The sequence below is a fragment of the Pantherophis guttatus genome, chromosome 1, assembly GCF_059756535.1.
Source record: "Pantherophis guttatus breed Tessera chromosome 1, ASM5975653v1, whole genome shotgun sequence".
In the NCBI taxonomy this organism is placed as follows: Eukaryota; Metazoa; Chordata; class Lepidosauria; order Squamata; family Colubridae; genus Pantherophis; species Pantherophis guttatus.
In genome coordinates, this window is record NC_142063.1 from 313266306 (window position 1) to 313287699 (window position 21394).

Consider the following 21394-nt stretch of genomic DNA (forward strand, 5'->3'; position numbering starts at 1 on the left):
GGCGTCTCCGCCTCCTGCCCAGTCTTCCCGAAAGGCTTGTGGCAAGTACGGTAGGCAGATGCTACAATGGCCGAGCCGCCTCCTCCTCCAGTGAGGGGGCTTCGAGAGGCGCTGGAGGCTCACTTGCAGGGCCTGGGCATCCAAGCACTCAGTGTGGAACATCCCGAAGTGAGTGGAGAAGCCGCGAAGTGAAGCGTTCTGGGGAAGGGGCCCCGGCAAAGGCCACTAGAGAAGCCGATGTGCGGGGAAAGGCAGCTGCGTCTGTGGGATGTGGCTGATCAATCTTTTTTTTGTTTTAATCACTTCCTTTTTTCAAAAATGGAGAGTAACTTTACTACCAAGTCGATGCACGTGAAGCGACTCGGCCTGAGTTAATGGAATTTACTTCTCTGAAATAAGTATAAAATTGCAGCCTTGTTAGTTGTATCCGCACAACACTAGACAGAGCGGTATTACTAGATGGCATCAAAGTGATAAAACATGCCGAGTTTTATGCCCTGGTACAGAAGACCTGCATAACACGTTAAATTATAAACCATGTTAACATGCTGCCATATCTGTGTCACTGATCATGTTGTCCTAGAGCAGGGGTCTCCAACCTTGGCAACTTTTAAGACTTGGGGACTTCAACTCCCAGAATTCCTCAGCCAGTGTTGCTGGCTGAGGAATTCTGGGAGTTGAAGTCCCCAAGTCTTAAAAGTTGCCAAGGTTGGAGACCCCTGTCCTAGAGTACAATAAACATGGTTTAAGACAGCTGTCTCCAAACTTGGCAACTTTAAGACTTGGGGACTTCAATTCCCAAAATTCCGCAGCCAGCATGACTAGCTGAGGAATTCTGGGAGTTGAAGTCCACAAGTCTTAAATTTGCCAAGTTTGAAGACCCCTGGTTTAAGATGTTACAAGCTACACATTAAGACATAATATAGTTTGTTGTTTATAAGCCATGGTCTATATGAAGGATTAGCCTCACTAAGGAACTTTAGCGGTCATGTCAGCTGATTGTCCAAATAAGTCAAATATATTCTTTTCTGATGTTCTTCAGTATAAACATTTGTTAATGTTATAACAATTAAGACAATAAATGGGATAAATTTAAAGTGCTAAGAAAATTATTTTGGATATGTTCAGAGGCTTCCTGATTTCCTTTGAATGGTTGCAATTAATCTGTATCATGTTAAACCATGTGAAAGATGTGGGATATTAACCTGAGCAGGGGAAAGGATTTTAACTTTTAAAAAAAACAATTTAGGTATGTAAGCCAATCTAATTATTCTGCTGAAAGTCACCCCTTGTTCATTGGTTTGCTGCCCAGTTTCAGCAATATAATTTTTGGCACTGAAAAGGTGGGTTCAATAATGTATTTGCTTATTCTGGGCTGCATAATTAGAATTTATGTGGACTTCTCAAGTAGTACCATATTGAAATGTGCAGGATTGTTGCATTGTTCTTGTTTATTTCACTGGCTTTTATAAAGAGGAAATGCTGCAGAGTGCAGTTTAAATGCAATTTGAAAAACATGTAGCAGGTAATAGTTCAAGGAAGTCACACTTCTTCATTTCTCTCTTCCAGGTATTTACAGTTGAAGAAATGATGCCTTATGTACAACACTTAAATGGAGCTCACAGCAAAAACCTTTTCCTTAAAGATAAGAAGAAAAAAAGCTTTTGGCTGGTGACAGTTCTGCATGATCGACAAATCAATTTAAATGATTTGGCAAAGAAACTGGGTGTTGGAAGTGGGAACCTGCGCTTTGCTGATGAAGCAGCCATGTTGGACAAGCTGAAAGTTGGCCAAGGATGTGCAACCCCCTTAGCTCTTTTCTGTGATCAGGGAAATGTGAACTTCGTTTTGGATGCTGGCTTTCTGGAAGGAGGTCATGATAGGATTTATTTTCACCCAATGACCAATGCAGCAACTATGGGCTTGCACCCAGATGACTTCCTAAAATTTCTGAAGTCCACAGCACATGAACCCATAATTGTGCATTTTGATGAAAGCCAAATAGTTTAATCCAATAGAGTAACTGGTTGGAACTTGTATTAACATGCATAATGATATCCTACATTCAGAAAGGTTTTCTAGGATGGAAAATCATTGGATTTCCAGTGTCATTGGAAAATCACAGGGATAGCTCTCCACTCCTTTTAGTACATTTAGTGCTGAGATTTATGATTTATTCATTCATGATTTATAAGATTAGTAAAATGCGCTCTTTGTGCACTTTGTATGCTTTGCTGCCTTTTTTGTTTCCTTTTAAATTTTTGAAAATTTAAATTATAGTTTTTACGTATTTTATTTTACTGTGTACACCATTCAGAATCACTATGTGAGATAGGTAACTACTGGTATAATAAATATGATAAAATAAATAAACCCAGCATTCTTTCTCAAGAGAGAAATTACCCCAGCCATCATGTGCAGTGTTGCTCCACCTACTTTATGTCATCACTCATTGTGGCTCTAATCCCTCCAAAAGTGTAAAGGGTGGTCCTTAAAGGCTTCTATAAGTGTACCAAAGTTATAATAGGTCTTTTTCCAATATAAAGTTTAAGAAAACTCATTAAAGTGCAAAGTATGCAATGTGACTGTTCTTCTGAAGGGCCAAACAAGGTTCTTTCAAAATAAGAGAAAGTTGACAGTTATTTTGTTTCAAATTTTAATAACATAAGTAGTGTACAATGGCAAACATTACAAAATTCCTTAGTAGGTATAAGAAAGGAAGTTACAACTTTAAATAACAGTTTCTGTATAACAGTGTTTAGTTTGTGTCACAGCCACATGCTGTTTTTCCTTTTAAGGCAGTTCCATTCTGAACAATGTTTGAGTTCTACACAATACAATATAGAGTTTACAGAGAACTTACATTGGCCCCATGTTGGAGCTGTGCCATCTCTCAAAATACAAGAATTTTAAGAAATAATGCATTCTGGAAAGAATGATTGTAGCTTTAGCAATCAGCAGCAACCGAGTGGGAATATTTTCATTGTATTACAGCAAATTTGCAACTTTTATTTTGTAGCTGCTGAATGCTGTTGTGTATAAAGAAAAAAGCCCTTGCATTTAGTCCTAAAGGTGACTGATTTCAAAGTGACACATTGACACTGCTACAGATTTATATTTTTTAAAAAATATTTTTTATAAACCATATAATGAAAATTGGGACAAAGAACTATGGCATACATTTTAATTTCTTTAGATTAAAAATTTGTGAAATCTAGAGAGATAAGGAAAGCCAGTTATATTCAAATGTACTCTGGAAAGGAAAGCTATAAAGAAACAAGGCTTTGGTTTTCCTGAAGAATACCTGTATCAAGATTCATTTGTCTTAAGTTATCAGCAGAAAATCATCTGGCTTTTCACAAAATACATTTTTAAAGAGAGCTATGGAGACAAATTACATATAGTTTACAAATCTCAAACTCCCTGTCCAGAAATATCAGTGTTAGGCTTCATTAAAACAAGATGATAGTTCATTTTAGCTGTGGATTATGCCTAAATATACATATATAACTTTGCAATACTAAATCAAACCTACTGCCAAAATTGGATAATTAAAAAAGGCATAATCTATTATTATTTTTTCCTATGCAAGCCTCACGTGACTAATATTATGCTCTTGGTCATCTTCATTATACCAGAAGCATCATTTGTACTACTTAAAACTGTATGTAGAAAAAGTTTGTACCTAAATCCAAATACAAAACCGTGTATGAATCACATACAAAACTGAAAAATCAAGAAAAATAGGTACAATCAAAAATAAGTGCTTGAAAAACAGGTGTTTCCCAAAACTGCAAACATTTTGAAGGTAATTAATACAAAACAGTAGTTTATTTGATAAATATTCAGATGTACAAGATTAGAATCATAAATCTGCCTAATGTTGAGAGTTTTTAGGTTCCCATATTTCCATATCTGCAGGTAACAATAGTGGTTGCCCAAGATGACATAGCACAACTGAAGAGGCCCTTCATTACTGTGTTCTTTATAAAGAGGCTTGCATACAAATCTTTTCAGTGCCACACAGCTTTTTATTCATCCAACCTAGATTTAACCTGATTTAGTACAACTGCTTTGGTATTTTCATGGAACTAATTTTGAAAATTGTCCAATGCTTATTAGATACATCTCTTCCACTAAATTTTTGATTAATTAATTTTAGCATTAATATGAATTTCTTTTATGTTTTGTATTTTTTAAAAATGTTAGCTGTCTTAACTTTCTTGAGAAGGCTGAGTATAAATCAAATATATAATAAACAGTAATAATGATAATCAATTTGAGGATCTCTGGATAGACATGACATCAATAAATAAAAATGAAAGTATCTCTCATTGCTGGGCCCAGTGTAAAACAGCCACTGCAAATAGTAATGTGATTTGGCTCTTGACAATCTCAATCTACTCACATCAAGTGTAATGCCATTCTTACCTAAATAGACAATGCTATCTGGGAAGCTTAAACTTTAGGATTTATTTATTCAAGTTACTTTTTTCCAATATGTTGAAATTGTATGAAAGACTTCCTGCCCTATATTTTCATTTTCATATTTCATTTTCTGAGAAATGAAAGTGGTCCCAAGTTCATTCTACTCTGGCTACTACATTCATCCTTCTACAATTGTTCATTCATTTTCAGATTGTTCAATGTACCCAATACTTTATACTTGTAAGATCAATTTCAGTGATTTTATTTTTTGTCATTGAAGATCTTATGTAGGGATAATTATTTTTCTCTCCATACACTCATACTGCAGTCACATTTAATACTAAAACAAGGAAAGATCTATGTTTATAGATATTAGCTAACCTGGATGAAAAGATGCTGCCTTCGATTAAGTTGTACAGTACAGTTTGTTGTGAAATTTTCACATGTCTAAGATAAATTTTTCCCCACATTAAAATTGAGGAGAGCCTATGTCATACACCATAAATTTTATGGCTGCACTTGTGCAACATACTAACCCATTTTATTGAATTACTCCAGTTGTTCAGGCAATGCACTATCAATGCATTAGTACATTATTACTGGCTGGATGTGTAAATTCAGAATCTATACCGTTGTGGGTTGTGTGAACCCAAATCTTTTAATTTTTTTTCTGTTAAATCCTGATTAGAAATTGATTATGACTCAATTTGTTACATTGATCAGGAATAAACCTACCCAGGCACAGCTGTTTGAAGATTATACATTGTATTGCTACCAAACCAGGATATCTAGTTGTTCTGTTTAGCTGACCCATTGCTCTGTAGGTTGCTTTTCATTTGGCACAGAAAAGGGCAGGATTTATTTTTATCTAATAGAAATAACACTGATTGTCAGCAAAATCCTGGTGAGTATAATGATTAAGTTTTTAAAAAATATACAATGTATAGGCAATGGATCTGATTCAAACAAGATATTGCAACTCTAGTTGTGTCTAATTTGGCGAGATACAAAAAATGAGATTAAAGATACACATATATTAAGATTAAATAAATCATTTAAGGTTAAATATGATACATATGGAAATATTAATAATTTAGTGGCTTGTAAGAAAATAAACTTTGAAATTTAATAGAAACCAGAAACCCTTGTACATCTGCAAAGATTAACCAAATCTAATTTCCTGTACTGTTCACATATAAATATTAAGAAAGTATCAACTATTTTAATCAGCCTTAATGCATATTATAAGAAACAAAAATATGATAGTAAGTCATTAAAACAGCTTGAAAAATGTTTGCTGGATTTTTCCTATAAACACTTTTTAAGCCATTTATCTCAAAATATCAAATTAAAAATATAGTTTAAATATGTAAAATGTGACAATTTATTTTGGATGGTTTCTATTGAAACAAAATTTCGTCCAACAAAACTTCAGAAATAGTTTTTAGCATCTTTTTGTCCCCTCAAAATTAGTATATTTTTTGTGACACAAAGTATATGGAAAAGATTAATTAATTTGAGGGTCTATTAAGTATTCAATTATGTTTTGAAGTACCTATTCTTCTTGCCATATACATCAAAATAATCAGCTGTTTTGTTTTCCTAAGAGTAACATCATGCACACCAATAAGACTGAAGTGACAAGATGCTTATGGAGGTATTTTTTTTACCTGTATTTACAACAATTTCCACAATTTACAACAGTCTTTTTTTATTTCAGATTTACAGAACTAAATGCTAGCAGAGCGGAAGTAGTAAGCAACTGGTGACCATGTTCATAAAGGAACTAGAACACAGTAATTGTGTTCCTGAAGTAGTTCTTGAGACTGCACAAACCTTGGTCCTCAGAGGGATGAAAATTCTCTTTTAGAGCATAACAGTGCAATGTGCAATATAGTTTTTTTAAAAAATCAGCAGCTGCTGGTACAGTTCCTTGATTCAAGGAAAGAAGATGTGCATTTCTTGACTGTTCTATTCATGAAGGACTGTAAAATTTTTGAATTTTTTTTAAACATGACTCCTATAGCCGGATACTTTGTTACTTCAGAAATAAAGGCTTCATACTGAGATACTGAAGGACACTTTTCTCTCTGTGTTCAATTTAAAAGCAGAAAGAGAAGAGAAAATGAAAGGAAAGCTTAGCTATAGAAGAGATCTAAAAATTTGCTACTAGAAGAACTAGCAAGATGCAATAGAAGCAGTTTAAGCAGCAACAAGAAGAGGGGAAAAACCTATACAGAAAATATTATATAGCATCATCTTCTGGTTGTAAGAAAGTACAAATATTGTATTGGGTTAAATTATAGCAATTGAACCATGTTGAATCTGACTTTATATAGGATTGCAGCCTAAGATATTTGATTTTCTTTTCTTTGCCTATACATGTATCATATGCAGAGCTGGACAAGCTGCAATTCTCTCAAAAAATGCAATAACTGGCAATACTAGATGTTTCTAGTTCCTGGAATAGCAGAAACATACTGCAAATATGTTTTTAGGAACCATAATAAGGAATGTCCTAAATATTCCTATCTTCTACTGCATAGTACGATCGGAATTATACAAAAAAATAAAAACAGCAGACATTTCAAGTAAGAGGCAATCTGCTTACATAACACCAGCTATAGAATCCTGCTGTTCTTGGTACAGAATCTGAGTTGCTATCTCACTGAAATGTAATGGGTACCCCAGTATTTACTGTAGACAAAATACAGCATCATCACTCAGAACAGTTGAACATAATAAACATGAGCCCTGCTCCAAAAAGACTATACCAATGCAATACAGAAAACACAACAATAAATCAAAGTTCAGTTAATGATTATGTACTATATAAAAGAATTTTGGAGAAACATTTTACTTTTTAACAGGAAAAAGAAGATAAACTTAAGAGTGGATATTCCTTGCCTGGCAGGTAAAAATTAAATGTGCCACTCTCATTTGGCTTGAGCAGTAGGCAAGATAGCGAGTCACTTAATCTAAGCACTACTGGCAATGGTTAATGCAGTGTGCATGTCATCTTATTTATTAATATTAATTTCTTCCCTTTCTCGGTAAATGAAAATGATCTCATTTACACACTGGGCAAAAAACTCACCACGTGGCCCACATCTCATGTTGTAGGGGCAACTGAATTAGGAGCTTTCTTGCCCCCTACAACTGCTTTTTGAATGTCTGTTTTCTTGTTTTGCTTCCACATCTGCAGAAGAAAAGCATTTTGTGTTACTTGTTTAACAGTTAAAATAAAATGTTCTCACATTGTAATAACATTGGCAAGTTTCATTTGTACATTTACAAAAATTAAGGAGAGAAGTTAAAAAAGGGTGGGGGGAAAGGAAAATAAGGAACACAGTTGATATATTTACAGTTTTATTCTGTTAATACTTTTTCTTGCAATTAGAACTGAGAATTTATCACTTGGAAAAGAACAGTTCTAAATATAATTCTTCAGTGGAATATCAAGAACATTTATGGAATTATGTCCATCAGCAAATATATATATATATAGGATTTGTTTATTTTATCAAATATAAAGCTGAAAATCATCCTTGCATGCAGTGATAATGGAACATGCAAAACTCAGTTATCTGAAATTAGTTCTTTACTTAGAAAAGCAACATTGCAATCAAGTATTGCACTATAAGTAAGACAATTATCCTCTTTCTCAGCATATCAGTAGCTGCTTTTCAAAGCAACAAGTGGATGCTTTTAGTATAAGCTCCAATTGGTATTAAGGCAAATGAAGTCTGTGGTGATAAAGTTATTGGGTTTTTCCCCATTCAAACTGAAACTAGTCCTAGGCTACTTATTACCATCTCTGAAGAACTTTATTTTTACTATTATTTTTCTCAGTCTGGATCTTCCTTAGACCAAATCCTAGATCATCCTCCCATTCTAAACCTTTACAATTGTTACAAGCAATGAAGAACAAAGTTTCAGTTTCATTTCTGCGTTATTTAATAATAGAAGAAAATCAAGCTACAAATCTCAGTAAAGAAAATGCCTTTAGCTGTTGAAGTAAAAGAGAATCTGCTATTTTCAGAACAATTAATCAATGGGATGACTTGTGTCCAGAAATTGTGGGTGCTCCAACACTGGAAGTTTTTAAGAAGAGATTTGACAACCATTTATTTGAAATGGTAGAGGGTTTCTTGCTTGTGCAGGGGATTGGACTACAAGATCTGCAAGGTCCCTTCCAACTCTGTTATATATTCAATAAGAAATTTCTGTTTTAGTGACTGATGAGAAAAGGAGTAATCAAAAAGATGCGGGGTTAATTTAATACTTTGTTCACAGACAAGAAGCAGTGGTGACTGGAGGCTTCTCGTGCCGAAAAAGAGGCGACGGCTGCAGGCTTCTTGCGCCAAAAACTACAGGCCGAAAAAGAGGCCTGAAGTACTGTCGCCGTCGCCCTGTTCTTTGTGCCGGCTGCGCACCCGCACCCCATTGCCTGCAGGTGCCGCTCATGGCCAGACCCAACCAGGAGAACAGCCTGCTGCGCCAGAGGGATGGCGTGGCAGCAGAGCTGCTCGAAAGGCAGCTGAAAACTACCAGTGGCTGGAGACTCACCGGCCAAGCCTCGCCAGTCCCAAGGTGAGAATGAAGGTGAGAGAGGCAGAGGGTGAGCGGGGTGGGTGCCATGCGGGTGGAGGCTCCAGGAAAGGGAAGAGCTGGGGAATGAGACGTTCCCCGACCCAACCGAGGTGAATGGCGGGTGGGACCTCTGGAGCAAGGCTGGAGCCAGGGAATGGCAGGTTCCCTGACCCGGGCAGAGGCTCCAGGGCATCAGGGAATGGAACGTCCCTAGGCCCCGAGTCCGACCCAAGGCAAAGGATGAGCGGGTGGCATGGTTACCTTTGGTAAGCAGAGTGGGAGAGGCGCAGAGACGAGGCGATTAGCTGGGCCGCATGGTGAAGGCAACATATCTAGGGCGGCTGGGTGGGGTGGCCGGCCAAGGCGAGGCGACCGGGGGCAGAGCCAGCCAGAGGTGGTATTTGCCGGTTCGCCGAACCACTTTAAATTTCCCTTATCGGTTTGCCTGAAGCGGTTCGCACCGGTTGAATACCACCTCTGCTGCCCATCTCATTTTATGTGACTCTAGGTGGCTGGTTCCTCCCTCATGCTATTAATTGTTAGCTGCTAATTGCTTTAAGATGTTCTTGCAATTTTCTTTTTATAATTATTACATTGTATTGTACGCTGTTTTTTAATGTATTTGATCTTAGATTGTGATTGTTTTTAGTTGACTTATAGGTCTAATTGTTTGCCCAGAGAAGAGAAAGGGATTAGAAAGTAAGTAAATGTGATACATCCTATAGAGAGTTAGTTGGGTGTAATTAAGATGTTGGATTAGAAATTGGTAAATCAGAGCTCTAGTCCAACCTTACACATAAAGCCAGCTGGGTGACTATGTGTCAGTTACATTTTCCCAGCTCTAGGAAAAGGTAGTGGCAAGCTACTTCAAAAAAAAAAAAAAAAGTCTTGAAAACTGCAGAGGCACACACACATACAAAATAATCTACCTTGGAGGAAGACTGGGACACATTCGAAATTATTTATCTTTGCCTGCTGTCTCATCAGTTCCATATATCAATTGTCACCCTGCCCTCTGCCCCACCAACACCCAGTGAACACTAGCTAAATTAAAAATATATTCCTATCTTGTTACAATTTAGAAGGGAGATTGAAATTTATTTACTTGGGCTTTTAAACATTTTAATGTTTCTATTCGTTATATCTTTTAATGTTATTTTGATTACATTTTTGTAAGCTTCCCCACATCATGAAATGAATACTTACATGTAAGTGCTGAAATAAATAAATAACAATATGGATCTATTGAAAGTTAATCACACATTTTGTTTCAAATGTGAATTGTTGCAGCACAATCATTTTTGCACCACAATTTCTCTTGCAAATTAGCTAGCTTTTCAAAAGGATTTTTTCCCTGTGTATCTAACCACAAGATGAACTTGCCTGGCAATCTTTTTTTCTGCCATACCCTCATGGTATTTTATTTGTTACTATTTATCCAATTTATATAGCTGCCCATCTCAACAAATGACTGTGTGGAGAACAGTTAAAATAAAATACAAACAATTATTAACGTGACAAAAGTTAAAATACATAGCAGCTGAACAATCACTAGCATAACCAAGTAGTGGATCCCTGCACACCTTTGGGGTCCCAGGTCAAGGCCTAGAACTAGATCTTCAGGACCTTAAGGGGGGCCATTCTCCAGAGGAAGAATATTTCATAAGCAGGGTACTACCGCAGAAAAGGAATGTCTAGTAAGCCCTACCAGCTGACATTCTTTGGCTGACAGGACCTGATCAGTCAGGTGAAAACAGCTGGGGAGATGGTCCCTCAAGTAACCCTATCCTTTAAAGGTGACAACCAGCACCCAGAATTGTATCTGGAAGCAGCCTGGCAATCAATGCACCTCATGGAGTAGTAGTGTTACAAGTGCCAATTAACTGGTACCATTTACTATCCGTACTGCTTCATTCTGCACCAGTTGAAGTTTTTTGAATGCTCCTCAAGGGCACACCTATGTTCAGTGCATTATAGTAGTCCTGACAAGAGATCATGAGGGCATAATGACAAGTAAGCACCTTTGGTCCAGGAATGGATGCAGCTAGCATACAACTTGAAGATGTGCAAAGGTCTTCATAGCCACAGTTGTTACCTACTCTTTGAGCAGGAGCCATGAGTCCAGAAGGATCCCCAGATTACACACTGAGTGTTTCTGTGGCAGTGCCGTCCCATCCAAGATCAGTGATAGAAGTCTCCTGGCACCAGAAAATCCAAACACCCAACATCACTCAAGTCTTGTTTGGATTGAGTCGAAGCCTGCTGTACCTCATATAGGTCCTCACAGCTTCCAGACACTGGGAAAGGGTATCCATGGTATCAGTCAACCAAACCGTCAGATGGCTACTCACCGAGGGACCTCATGTATACATTAAACAAGACAGGAGAAAGGATTGAGCTGTGTGGCTCTCCACAAAATAAGGGCTATATGCTGGATACCTCTCCCATTGACAGCAACTGGAATCAGCCCAGAGGAAGAAGAATCAGCACAACACTGTGCCACCCACATCCAATTCTCAGAACTGGTTCAAAAGGATACCATGATCAAAAGCTGCTGAGAAGTCAAGAAGATCAACAATGGATGCACTATCCTCATCCCACTCTTGCCAGATTTCATGACTTCATGACAGTCGAGTCCATGACTTGACTAATACTGTTTCCATCCCATTTTTTCTTTTTACAACCCTTTAATCCCTTTATTAAGGGGAGGTCGGGGCAACTGAATGGGCCTGAGCATTTACTGTCCAGATGCCTTTCCTGACACCTATGCAGAGTTCATAGGATATATTTTCTCTTTGCATCCTAATAAAGAAACATCTGCCCCTGCTTCGGATTGAACTCTCAATCTTCTGAGTGGGAGGTGAGCATCTTCACCCCTAGGCCACTATGCCATTCCCGCTGTTTCCATCCCATACCCCAGACTAAATCCTAATTGAGCCTAGGCAAAGGTCTTGATAACCTGTTTCATCCAGAGCCCATTGAAATTGCACTTCAGCCATCTTCTCAACAATTTTCCCTAAAAAGGGAAGGTTGGAAATCAGATGAAAAGTATCCAGACTGGTTGGGTTGAGCAATGGACCATTAAGAGCTCATGGAACTCCTTTTGCTCAAGAAATAATTAACCACCACCAGAACCCAATCACACATCCCCTTGACAGCCTTGACCAGCCAAAAGGGCATGGATCTAATACAGGCAAGAACCCCACCCACTTCCTCAGGCTCAACAGATAACTGTACAAAACTAAGCCCCCATAGCCACCACTGGCTCTGCTTCAAGGCAGAGTCTACCACAGAGAGAATCTGAGCAACTTTATCTGTCAGATTCCTAGCATATTCTTCACAGCAAACCTTTAAATACAGAATTACTCCTTCCAAGGAGGGACTGGATTACCCCAAATAGGGCCATCAGAGAACTCTGCAGATGCAATAAGGGCAGAGAAATATATTTTGCTATCCTTTCTGCCACAAGGTAGGCCTGTGTTTGATGAGGTTTGCTCCTTGTCTTCCAGTGGTGCTTCAGCCATCTTTTTAACTGCTTAATCTCTCTTCCACATCCAAAATCCAGCTGGGCACATCTCAAAAAGGGGACACCCCACCCCCAAGCCAGGTGTCAGTAATACATGGTAGGTTGATCCTCTCAATCACAACCCATAACTCCAAGAGTGTCCTGCCGCTATTTGCCATTTCCACCCACCAGTCATTGCTGAGATGATATATCCTACCCTCATCCTTCTAGAGGCTTCATGTTGCTTTTATCTCATTTTCAATATCTGTTGCAGCTTAAAATCATTTTAGCCATTCCAATACTGAACAGTACCTGCCTTTTTAAGCAGGTAATAACACTAAGTGCCATTCCAGGGCCATTCCACTTTGGATAGTAGAGAAATCCTGTTCTTTCAAGCCAAGGTTTTCCTCTTTATCTACTAAGTAAAGGGCTTCCATATGAGGATCAGCTTGAAACGAAGCTTGACCCATGATGATGACAGGAGAAATGAACAGTGAAGCTGGATACAGATAACTGTCTCTCTCCCTGCTGTTTTATAACACAGCTTTATTTGCTCCTGTCAATTGTTGTTTGGGGTACTTCTGAACATGGAACATAGTGTTCTTTAGGAATAGTACTAAACCTGTGTCAAAAGAAGCCTATCAGCTATTAACAAACCAGAGCACTTTGACAGTCCCATCTCCAAACTAAATTATGGAGACTAATTGCTGGTTCTCACTGGCTGGTGATATTTGTTGAAAGGAAAATAATGTAAAATGTCATTGACAAGATAAGAGTTTCTAGATATGTTGTAAACAGCAGTCAACAGTGATTTTCATTCAATTCTAGATTCCATTTTTAGAAAACGTAATGCCGTCTCACACTGAAAATCTCATTTTTAATTTTGCTGAAATGGAAGAGAATCATGGAAGTGAATATATGGAATCATATAATCAAGTGAAGAGCACTCAAGCATTTTTCTGATACAGTTGTATACAAAAGTATAGGGATCCCCTCCACCCAGTCAAACTGTACATTCCACCAAATCTCTAAGTGTAGAGAAGACAACATAAACTCTATGTTGTACACAGATAAGCATATTTTACTGCTATTTCAATGCATATTTACTCTCTACATGCAGAGTATTATTGAAAACTGTTGGGAAATTTCAAATGCACAGATTGTCAAGTTTCATATAAAGATACTGAAAAATACTTATAGGCTATAAGATCTCTGCAAGGAAGAGTAGGGTTAGGATTTGGGTTAGACTCTTATCAGGGATATAGGAACTTATAGCTGTAAATTGTGCCAAAGATATTACAAAGTACTAAACAGAAGGATGCTTAAACTGCATCCACTGTTTTCTTCTTTTGAATCTGTAAATAACTATACATAGTTAACTATGCATTCCAATTTTCAGAAAGAAGTTGTATTTAACTTTGTTATCCTATGGAGGCTATGTCAGCTTGTTACTGTATTTTTCGGAGTATAAGACGCACCTTTTTCCCCCCTAAAAGGGGGTGAAAATTTGGGTGCGTCTTATACACTGAATGTAGCCCACTCACTGGCCCCCATCCTTTGGCCTCTGCCTCCCAGCAATTTACCTCCTTGTAGCAAGCAGCAAGAAAAACAGACCATTTCAGCTTCAGCACAGCCTAATTAGCACAAGTTGATTGTCTGTTGCATCAGCCTCCCGACTCTCAGCTGTTTCAGGCTGCAGGAATTGCCATTGCCTATTGCTGCGTGGGCCTCTGCTGCTTGCTGCAAGGAGGTAAATTGCTGGGAGCAGATTTTTTTTTCTTGTCCTAATCAAGCTATGCTGAAAACGAAAATGAAAGTAAAGCAGGCTGTTTGCTGCAACGAGGCAAAATTGCTGGGAGGCAGAGGCAGATTTCTTTTTCTTGTTTTCCTCACCAAAAAAGTAGGTGCGTCTTATAGTGCAGAGCGTCTTATACTCTGAAAAATACGGTAATTATGGTGATCCAACCTTTTGCCTTGCCTGGGCTGCACCAAGTGTTAAAAGTTTATGATCTTGTGGAGCTGCATTACTAGCTGTCCAGGGCCCCATGCAACCTGTAACAATGTATTTGACACTTTGGTTCTCTAAAGATGCACAAAAAATGAGATCCTTCTAAAGTAAGGCAATAGAGATTTAATTTGTTGTAGCAGTTAAGGCATCAGGCTAGAAGCTGAAAGACTGTGAATCCTGCCTTAGAAAAAGCCAGCTGGGTGACTTTGGAACAGTCAATCTTTCTTAGCCCTAGAAAAGTGGCAACATCAAACCACTTCCAAAAATCCTTGCCAAGAAAACTGCAAGGATTAGTCCAGGCTGTCACCAAGAATCAATAATGACTTGAAGGGGCCAAAAGAAAAAAAGAAATGAGAGCCAATTATAATGACATGTGCAAAAATGGGTAACTTGTACAATTATTAAGGTTGTACAGCAATTTTTACATTCTTTAATCTTATAGGTTTCAAGTAATTCTGCAAGACTTTTTAAAGCCTGTGATTCTTAAATAGCATAACACGTTACATTAAGGAAGGCCATTAGGCTATCCACCTCATATATGTCAGTGCATAGTTCTAAGCAGAAACTTTACAGTATCTTAGACAGGATTTTTTTCCAGATGTAGAGACAATAGTAGCCATACACAAAAATTTCCTGAAATCCTTATTTTATACCATATTAAAAATGTATAGCTTATTGGATGTAGCTTGAGATACAATATATGATTTAATTAAACAATGAAAAGCAAATGAACTAAGAATCTGAGCACAACTAAAACAATCTGCTGAGGCAAATTTAAAAGATTTTGATAACACTTTCTAATTAGCTATTGTATTCAATAAGAAGAAAAAAAGATAGTGCTGTTTCATTTTATTTTTTATTTTAACATAGTGTCAAAATTAACGCTATATAATAAAAATTCTGATGTAGGCCTACAGACAACACAACACAGGAGTACATAAGTACTTCAAGCATGGAATGGAAAAGAACAGAAAAAAACAAAGAAATGAAGCAAGTTTGTCCTTTCAATGCAACTTCGCCTGTTATATATTGTTAAACAAAACCAAAACAAAACCAAACCAAAGTCATCATTTAGGCTTTATGCCATATATATTATACTGTGTATGAAAATGGCAGTTACACTGAATTATTCTGACTATGACATTTCTTTACAATACATTATAAATTAAAAGCTACAATGCAAACTTCCTTCCACATTTTTTACTAGCCTGAGTGGGAAAGAACAGGAAGGGCTCAATTCAGGTCAGGTGACATGAATACAATGCAACATTAAGCACACTTAATTTGGGGGGAGGGATCCAAACAAATATTTTGTGGAACTTATTTCTGGGTGTGCACACATACAACTGATCTGTAAATTATAAAGCGATAAAACAAATTCTGGACAACCAAACAATCCTACTTATTTTAAACCAGTCAAAATTTAACATAGCTGAATTGGGCCTAAAATCTAATTCACAAAAGCTGCAGCATCTGAATAGAAGAGAAACTGTCCAAAAATTAGTAATTGCTGTAAATCATTATAATTGCTATACTGTAATTTTCTTTAAAAATTTTGTTTCTGGCATGGCACCATGCAACTGGCTAGCATGCATCCAGTAACGTCCATAACGTATTTTTAAACAAATAGAAGATAAAAAAAATCAGTTAGCTTCCATTAAGATTTTTGATGAGACATGCAGCAATCACACATTGCAGTTAATACTTCATGCAAACTTTAGCATGGCTTTAATGTTACATTCCTTCTCATGCTAAGAATTCACATGCTAAGAAACATGTGAGCTGTTCATCCGTACTCAAGGAAACAAAAATCTTAGTTTCTTTTCTATCTAATTAATAAGGCAGGCTCTATGTTTCAAGTCCATTCATACTTTATCAGAGGAAGTTACTTGACTGTATATCTTATCATACACAACCATATTCATACCAAATAGTTTGGGTATCTTCATCAGCTAATAAAGGGGATTCACTATCATTAGGATCTGTATGCACAAGGCTTTTAAGTTTATTGCTATTCTGTGTGACATCTACCTTTTCATTATCAGATTTCTGATTTTCATAAGGTTGTTTGTGATCCTTCTGTGGCAATTTCACCAATGAATGAAGTGATTTAGCTGTTCTGGTTATGGATGTTTGAGGTAATCCACTAACATCACAGACTAATTCAGTATTAAGTGTCAAAAATGGCATGGAAAAATGGCCTGAAGATGATATGCCTACTTTATCATTATTTACATTACTGAGAGAAAATGTTTTAGTAATAAACTTGGTCTTTGTTCTGAAATGGCTAAGCTTTTCAGGTATATTCAAATGATCGGGTATAGTAATATTAGCTAAGTCATTTTCGGAAAAAGTAACTGCATAATCAGGAGCATAATAAAAAATAGAAGATTGTTGTTGAGGATTGTACTCACTCGAAGATGATATAATACTTTGTTCAGCTGTAGCTGGAGTTGGGTCAACAAATATTGGCTGCCTAGTGTCTTTAGATAAAAAATCATGGATACTGGTCCTCCGAGTAGTTCCTTCTGCTGTTGAAATCACACTGCTTGCACGAGGTAAAGTAGCATAGGGATTGCAGTCTTTTGATTGTCGCTGTGACTGGACATTTTCTTTAACAGACCTGACCTTTCCCTTAGTATCTGCGGCGTAAGTCTCTAAAAAGTTCAAATCTTTAGAATCTTCTGTTCTGTTTAAATTGAACCTTGTAAGAGGCTCTTGCTTACCTAACTTTCCATCAGATAATTCTTTTGTATTTCTTACACTCTGCGATCTGACAATACCACTACTGCCTGATGTCTGTTTGCTTAGTTTTTCTCTTCCTGTTAATTCAGCGTTTTCCGAAAAAAATTTCATTACTTCATCCAAAAGATTATCTTTGCTTGAAGACTTTAGCTGCAAAAAATAGATAGAAAAAGAGAATGAATATAAAAAATACATAGTTTTCCCATCAAATTTATACAGATCCACAGGCTGAACCTGTCTGCCTAGCCCCCATCTCTCCCCTTTTGGAGACCGTGCATTTTGCCTAACAACCACATTAGGTCCCAATTAGTTCCTGTACCTGCAAACCTAATTCCAGAAGAACTATGGCATATTATTAAAAAATGTTTTCTCTCATGCTGAATTACAAAGTATTGTTGCTTGTAAATAAACTGACAAAATTATTGAGCTTTTACTTTAAGAAACCTGAAAAACATAGCATAAAACATTAATTCTAAATTGCCAGTTTATTTATTCTCCAAAATGAAAATATCACAATTTACTGAGATATATACGGACAGCTGCAAAAACAAATTTGAGAGAATGAAAAAAAGGATCCTAGTAAATTATGTCATACTGGGAGACAAAATTGGAGAATATGTAGCAATGGCAAAATTAACATTATACTGTATATTCATAATAGACGTCTAAACAAATTTAAGTAATTGTAAAGTATGTTATTGTACTTTTTTTGCAGGACCAAACCACAAGCTTAAAAATAAAGAATTTATTATCTATTTACTTTTTTTTTTTTTTTACTTTTTAATTTGATTTATATGCCGCCCTTCTCCGGAGACTCAGGGCGGCTTACAATGCGTTAAGCAATAGCCTTTATACTTTTGTATATTTATACAAAGTCAGCTTATTGCCCCCACAAACTGGGTCCTCATTTAACCTACCTTAGAAAGGATGGAAGGCTGAGTCAACCTTGACCCTGGTAAGATTCGAACCTGCAGTAATTGCAGGCAGCTGTGTTAATAACAGGGTGCTTTAAACCACTGTACTACCAAGGCTCTTTGATTATAGCAGCCAAAATAATAATTGTGCAACGCTGGAAAACTTTACAGAATATAAAAACTGAGTTGTGAATAAGTAAACCTCTTTAATTCCCACATTGGAAAAAAAACACACAGATAAAGTAATGAGATTTCAGAAGCAGGAATCACAATTTTATCAAACTTCGTTGGATTTTATGATTTACCTTAATAACAATAGATTATAATCTGGTGTACAATTTATATATGATAAATGTTCCAATGTACAGTATTTGATTTATTTATTTACATACTAATATATATATATTGTATTTTCTCTATTTTTAAAAATGTCTTGGAATTATGTTAATGCAGTTAATTTATATTGTAAAAGGAAAAATAAGCAAGAGACTACTTCTCTTTAATAAAGATAGAAAAAAATGAATGAACTAATGAATAATATTCTACGGTTGGAAAACACTAGACTGGTGATGTATCATTGAGTAAAAAGCCATGCAGGGCTGGTGTTTGATGCAAGATATGCCTTGAAGGGGCATTAAGCTACTTTAAGATTATTTGCCAGTTGATCATATTTGATGAGGTTGATGCCATAAGGTCCAAAGAAACTGAACAGTAGTGAGAAGTTATAGAAAAAACTGAAAACTACAAAGAAGCTATAGAAATTATATTAACTGGGAAATTTCCAAAAGGTAATGGATTATCTCCCAGATGACCATTTTGTGATGGAAATGGTGGAGGGTGCTAATCTGGCCATTCACTTTGAGCAGGGGGCTTGGAGAATAAGATTTCAGAGAAGATCTATCAGGAACATCTGTCTCCAGAATTGAGGCCTGAACCCGAGGGGTTGAAAAGAGGTTGAATGGACAAAGCGAAGATGCTGAAGAAGAAGTGAAAGGATTTTCAGACAAATTCTAGGACCTGGGAGGAATTTTGGAGGAAGTTTAAAGTCCTATGGTAGCTTCTATTTTAATAACTCATTTCTAAAAAGCAGAATGAGATTCAATGAATGATTATGGCAAACCTATTTTACTTAGGCTATCATGTAACAAAGTTGCTGAAAACATTATTTAGGGCTTGAGAATAACTATTCTGTTGTAGAAAATCTGAGGTTAATTTTGTGTAGGCTTACCATGGATAATGGCATTATCTTCATTAATAGAATGTACTTTTTTGAACTAAGCATTTCAGCTATTACTTTCCTACTCAGTTATCTTCTTCAAATTCTTAATAAATAATGAATGCTGGTTCTGAAATTTAAAATTAATTTTTCTTTACCTGGATTTCAAATCATATTGTTATGATCTACTTGAATTCATACTATGTTTACTCGGGCTTAAGTTATGTCTCTTAAAATTAAGTACTTTTTAACATACCTCAGCTGAAGTAACTTTACTGCTTTCTTCCAGAAATTGCTGCAGAGTAACCATTTCACTTCCAGGGGATTCAGTTTTAATTCTCCGTATTCCTTGTTTATCTATTTTTTCTGACATTGTGTGATGAAGCAGGAGACTAGACTTAGTGTGACTTTTCAAATATTGTATGGGGCTGCTGCTACTGCTGGACCATGCTTCATGCTCATGAAGTAGGCTAAATTCTCCACTACTGTGGCTTTGAGGCCTGCTTTGGTTGTTACTTGCACCTGCTTTAGAGTAAACAGCACTGATATTTTTCTTAGGTAAAATAAATTACAAACATTTTAACAAATACATTTGAAATGAAGTACAATATATTGCTAGATGTTTTAAAATCATTGATCTGTCAATTGCTATACAGTAACGTGCTTAAACACCTATTAAAAATTTGTATAATAAAATGTATTTCCTTCATTTTACCCGTTATGGCTCTTCATTATGACATCTAATGTCAAAATTTTTAACTTCAGCTGTCTTTTAAAAGTATCAGTTTCCAATTCTCTCTCTACACACACACACACACACACACACAAACACACACACACCACACAAATCTTTTCAGCAACCTGGATCATAAAGTCATAGTAATAAATATTACCATCTATCTTTTATAATGTGTTATAAAAGTAAACAAAAATTGAAGCATGAAAAAATAGTTTCAAGTTAATCAAGAAATATTTTGCTGAGAAGATTTGTGTAAAAATACATTGCTCTTTATATAAAGTCTCAATTCCTGTGAATATGATTTGAAGAAGGAACATCACATTGTGCACAAAATAACTGAAGAAATGCCAGTTTCTCATTTTGGCATTTCTTATGTCCAAAGCAGTTGAAACTATTCTCTGCAATACTCTGAAAAACAGTTTAAAAAACTCCTAAGCAATATGTAATTTTAGAACACAAGTATACTTAACTGACATAGTATTTCTGGAGGGAATAATTTATATTGGAAAAACCACAAATGCTCAAAAAGATGCAAAATCCAGTAAAACTGATGAAAAGAATTCATTGAGGCAATGAGAGTTGGTTGTAATTGATCTGCTTTAAACATAGTTTTTTTTTTTTTTTACAAAAAACAAGTTAAGTAGCCAGCCTAATGTACTTCTGGAGCTTTGAATAGGAGACCTTTCCTTTGCCTTTTTTTACCCTTATTTGTATAAATCTCACTCTAGATATATCTAAGCATCTTTATACTCTCATTATTTTTTTTTCTCCTTATAAGATATCTTTCCTTTCTTTTTTAATCTTCTCTATCCCCTTATATCTGCATTTTTTTCTTTTGTTTCACTCCTATGAGTTCTCATTTCTCCTTTTTTTCTTTCTCATGTTATCTTTCTTATTTGCATAAATTCCACTATAGAAATATCTAAATATTTGTATGCTTTCTTTTCTGAACCCAAAGATGCTTTTCCAAAAGGCAACTGGATTTTTTTGGTTTTTTTCTTTGAAAACATTTTGCTTCTCATCCAAGAAGCTTCTTCAGTTTTGACAATCAGAACTGTAAAAGTTTCTTGGATGAGAAGTGAAACATTTTTCAAAGAAAAAAACCAAGGAAGTTCAGTTGCCTTTTGGAAAAGCACCTTGGGGACAACCATGACCTGGATGGTTCAGAATCTCCATAGACATTCCTTTTCTGAACCTTTTGTTCTCCTAATGAGATATCTTTCCTTTCCTTCTCAGTCATCTCTAT

General features: G+C 36.3%; 2 protein-coding genes across 5 annotated transcripts in view; one reads left to right on the plus strand and one right to left on the minus strand.

Annotated features, from left to right (window-relative positions):
* Positions 1-29: 29 nt before the first annotated feature.
* On the plus strand, positions 30-2407 carry LOC117671502 (prolyl-tRNA synthetase associated domain-containing protein 1-like). Its single transcript, XM_034427356.3, has 2 exons — positions 30-168; positions 1570-2407. The coding sequence occupies exons 1-2, from the start codon at positions 67-69 to the stop codon at positions 2008-2010; spliced, it is 543 nt and encodes a 180-aa protein (XP_034283247.2). The 5' UTR covers positions 30-66; the 3' UTR covers positions 2011-2407.
* Positions 2408-2642: 235 nt separating this feature from the next.
* Positions 2643-21394, minus strand: part of CCDC88A (coiled-coil and HOOK domain protein 88A) — an 89628-nt gene continuing 70876 nt past the window's right edge. The window contains exons 30-33 of one of the 4 annotated variants that reach the window (XM_087888549.1): positions 19666-19931; positions 16949-17429; positions 7526-7627; positions 2643-6518 (exon numbers count right to left, since the gene is read on the minus strand). In XM_087888549.1, the coding sequence (XP_087744675.1) occupies positions 7563-7627; positions 16949-17429; positions 19666-19931 (812 nt within the window). In that variant the 3' untranslated portion in view covers positions 2643-6518; positions 7526-7562. Of the gene's footprint in view, positions 6519-7525; positions 7628-15371; positions 17430-19665; positions 19935-21394 lie in introns of those variants that run through there. The other 3 variants (XM_034427346.3, XM_034427345.3, XM_034427344.3) reach the window with 3 other exon arrangements.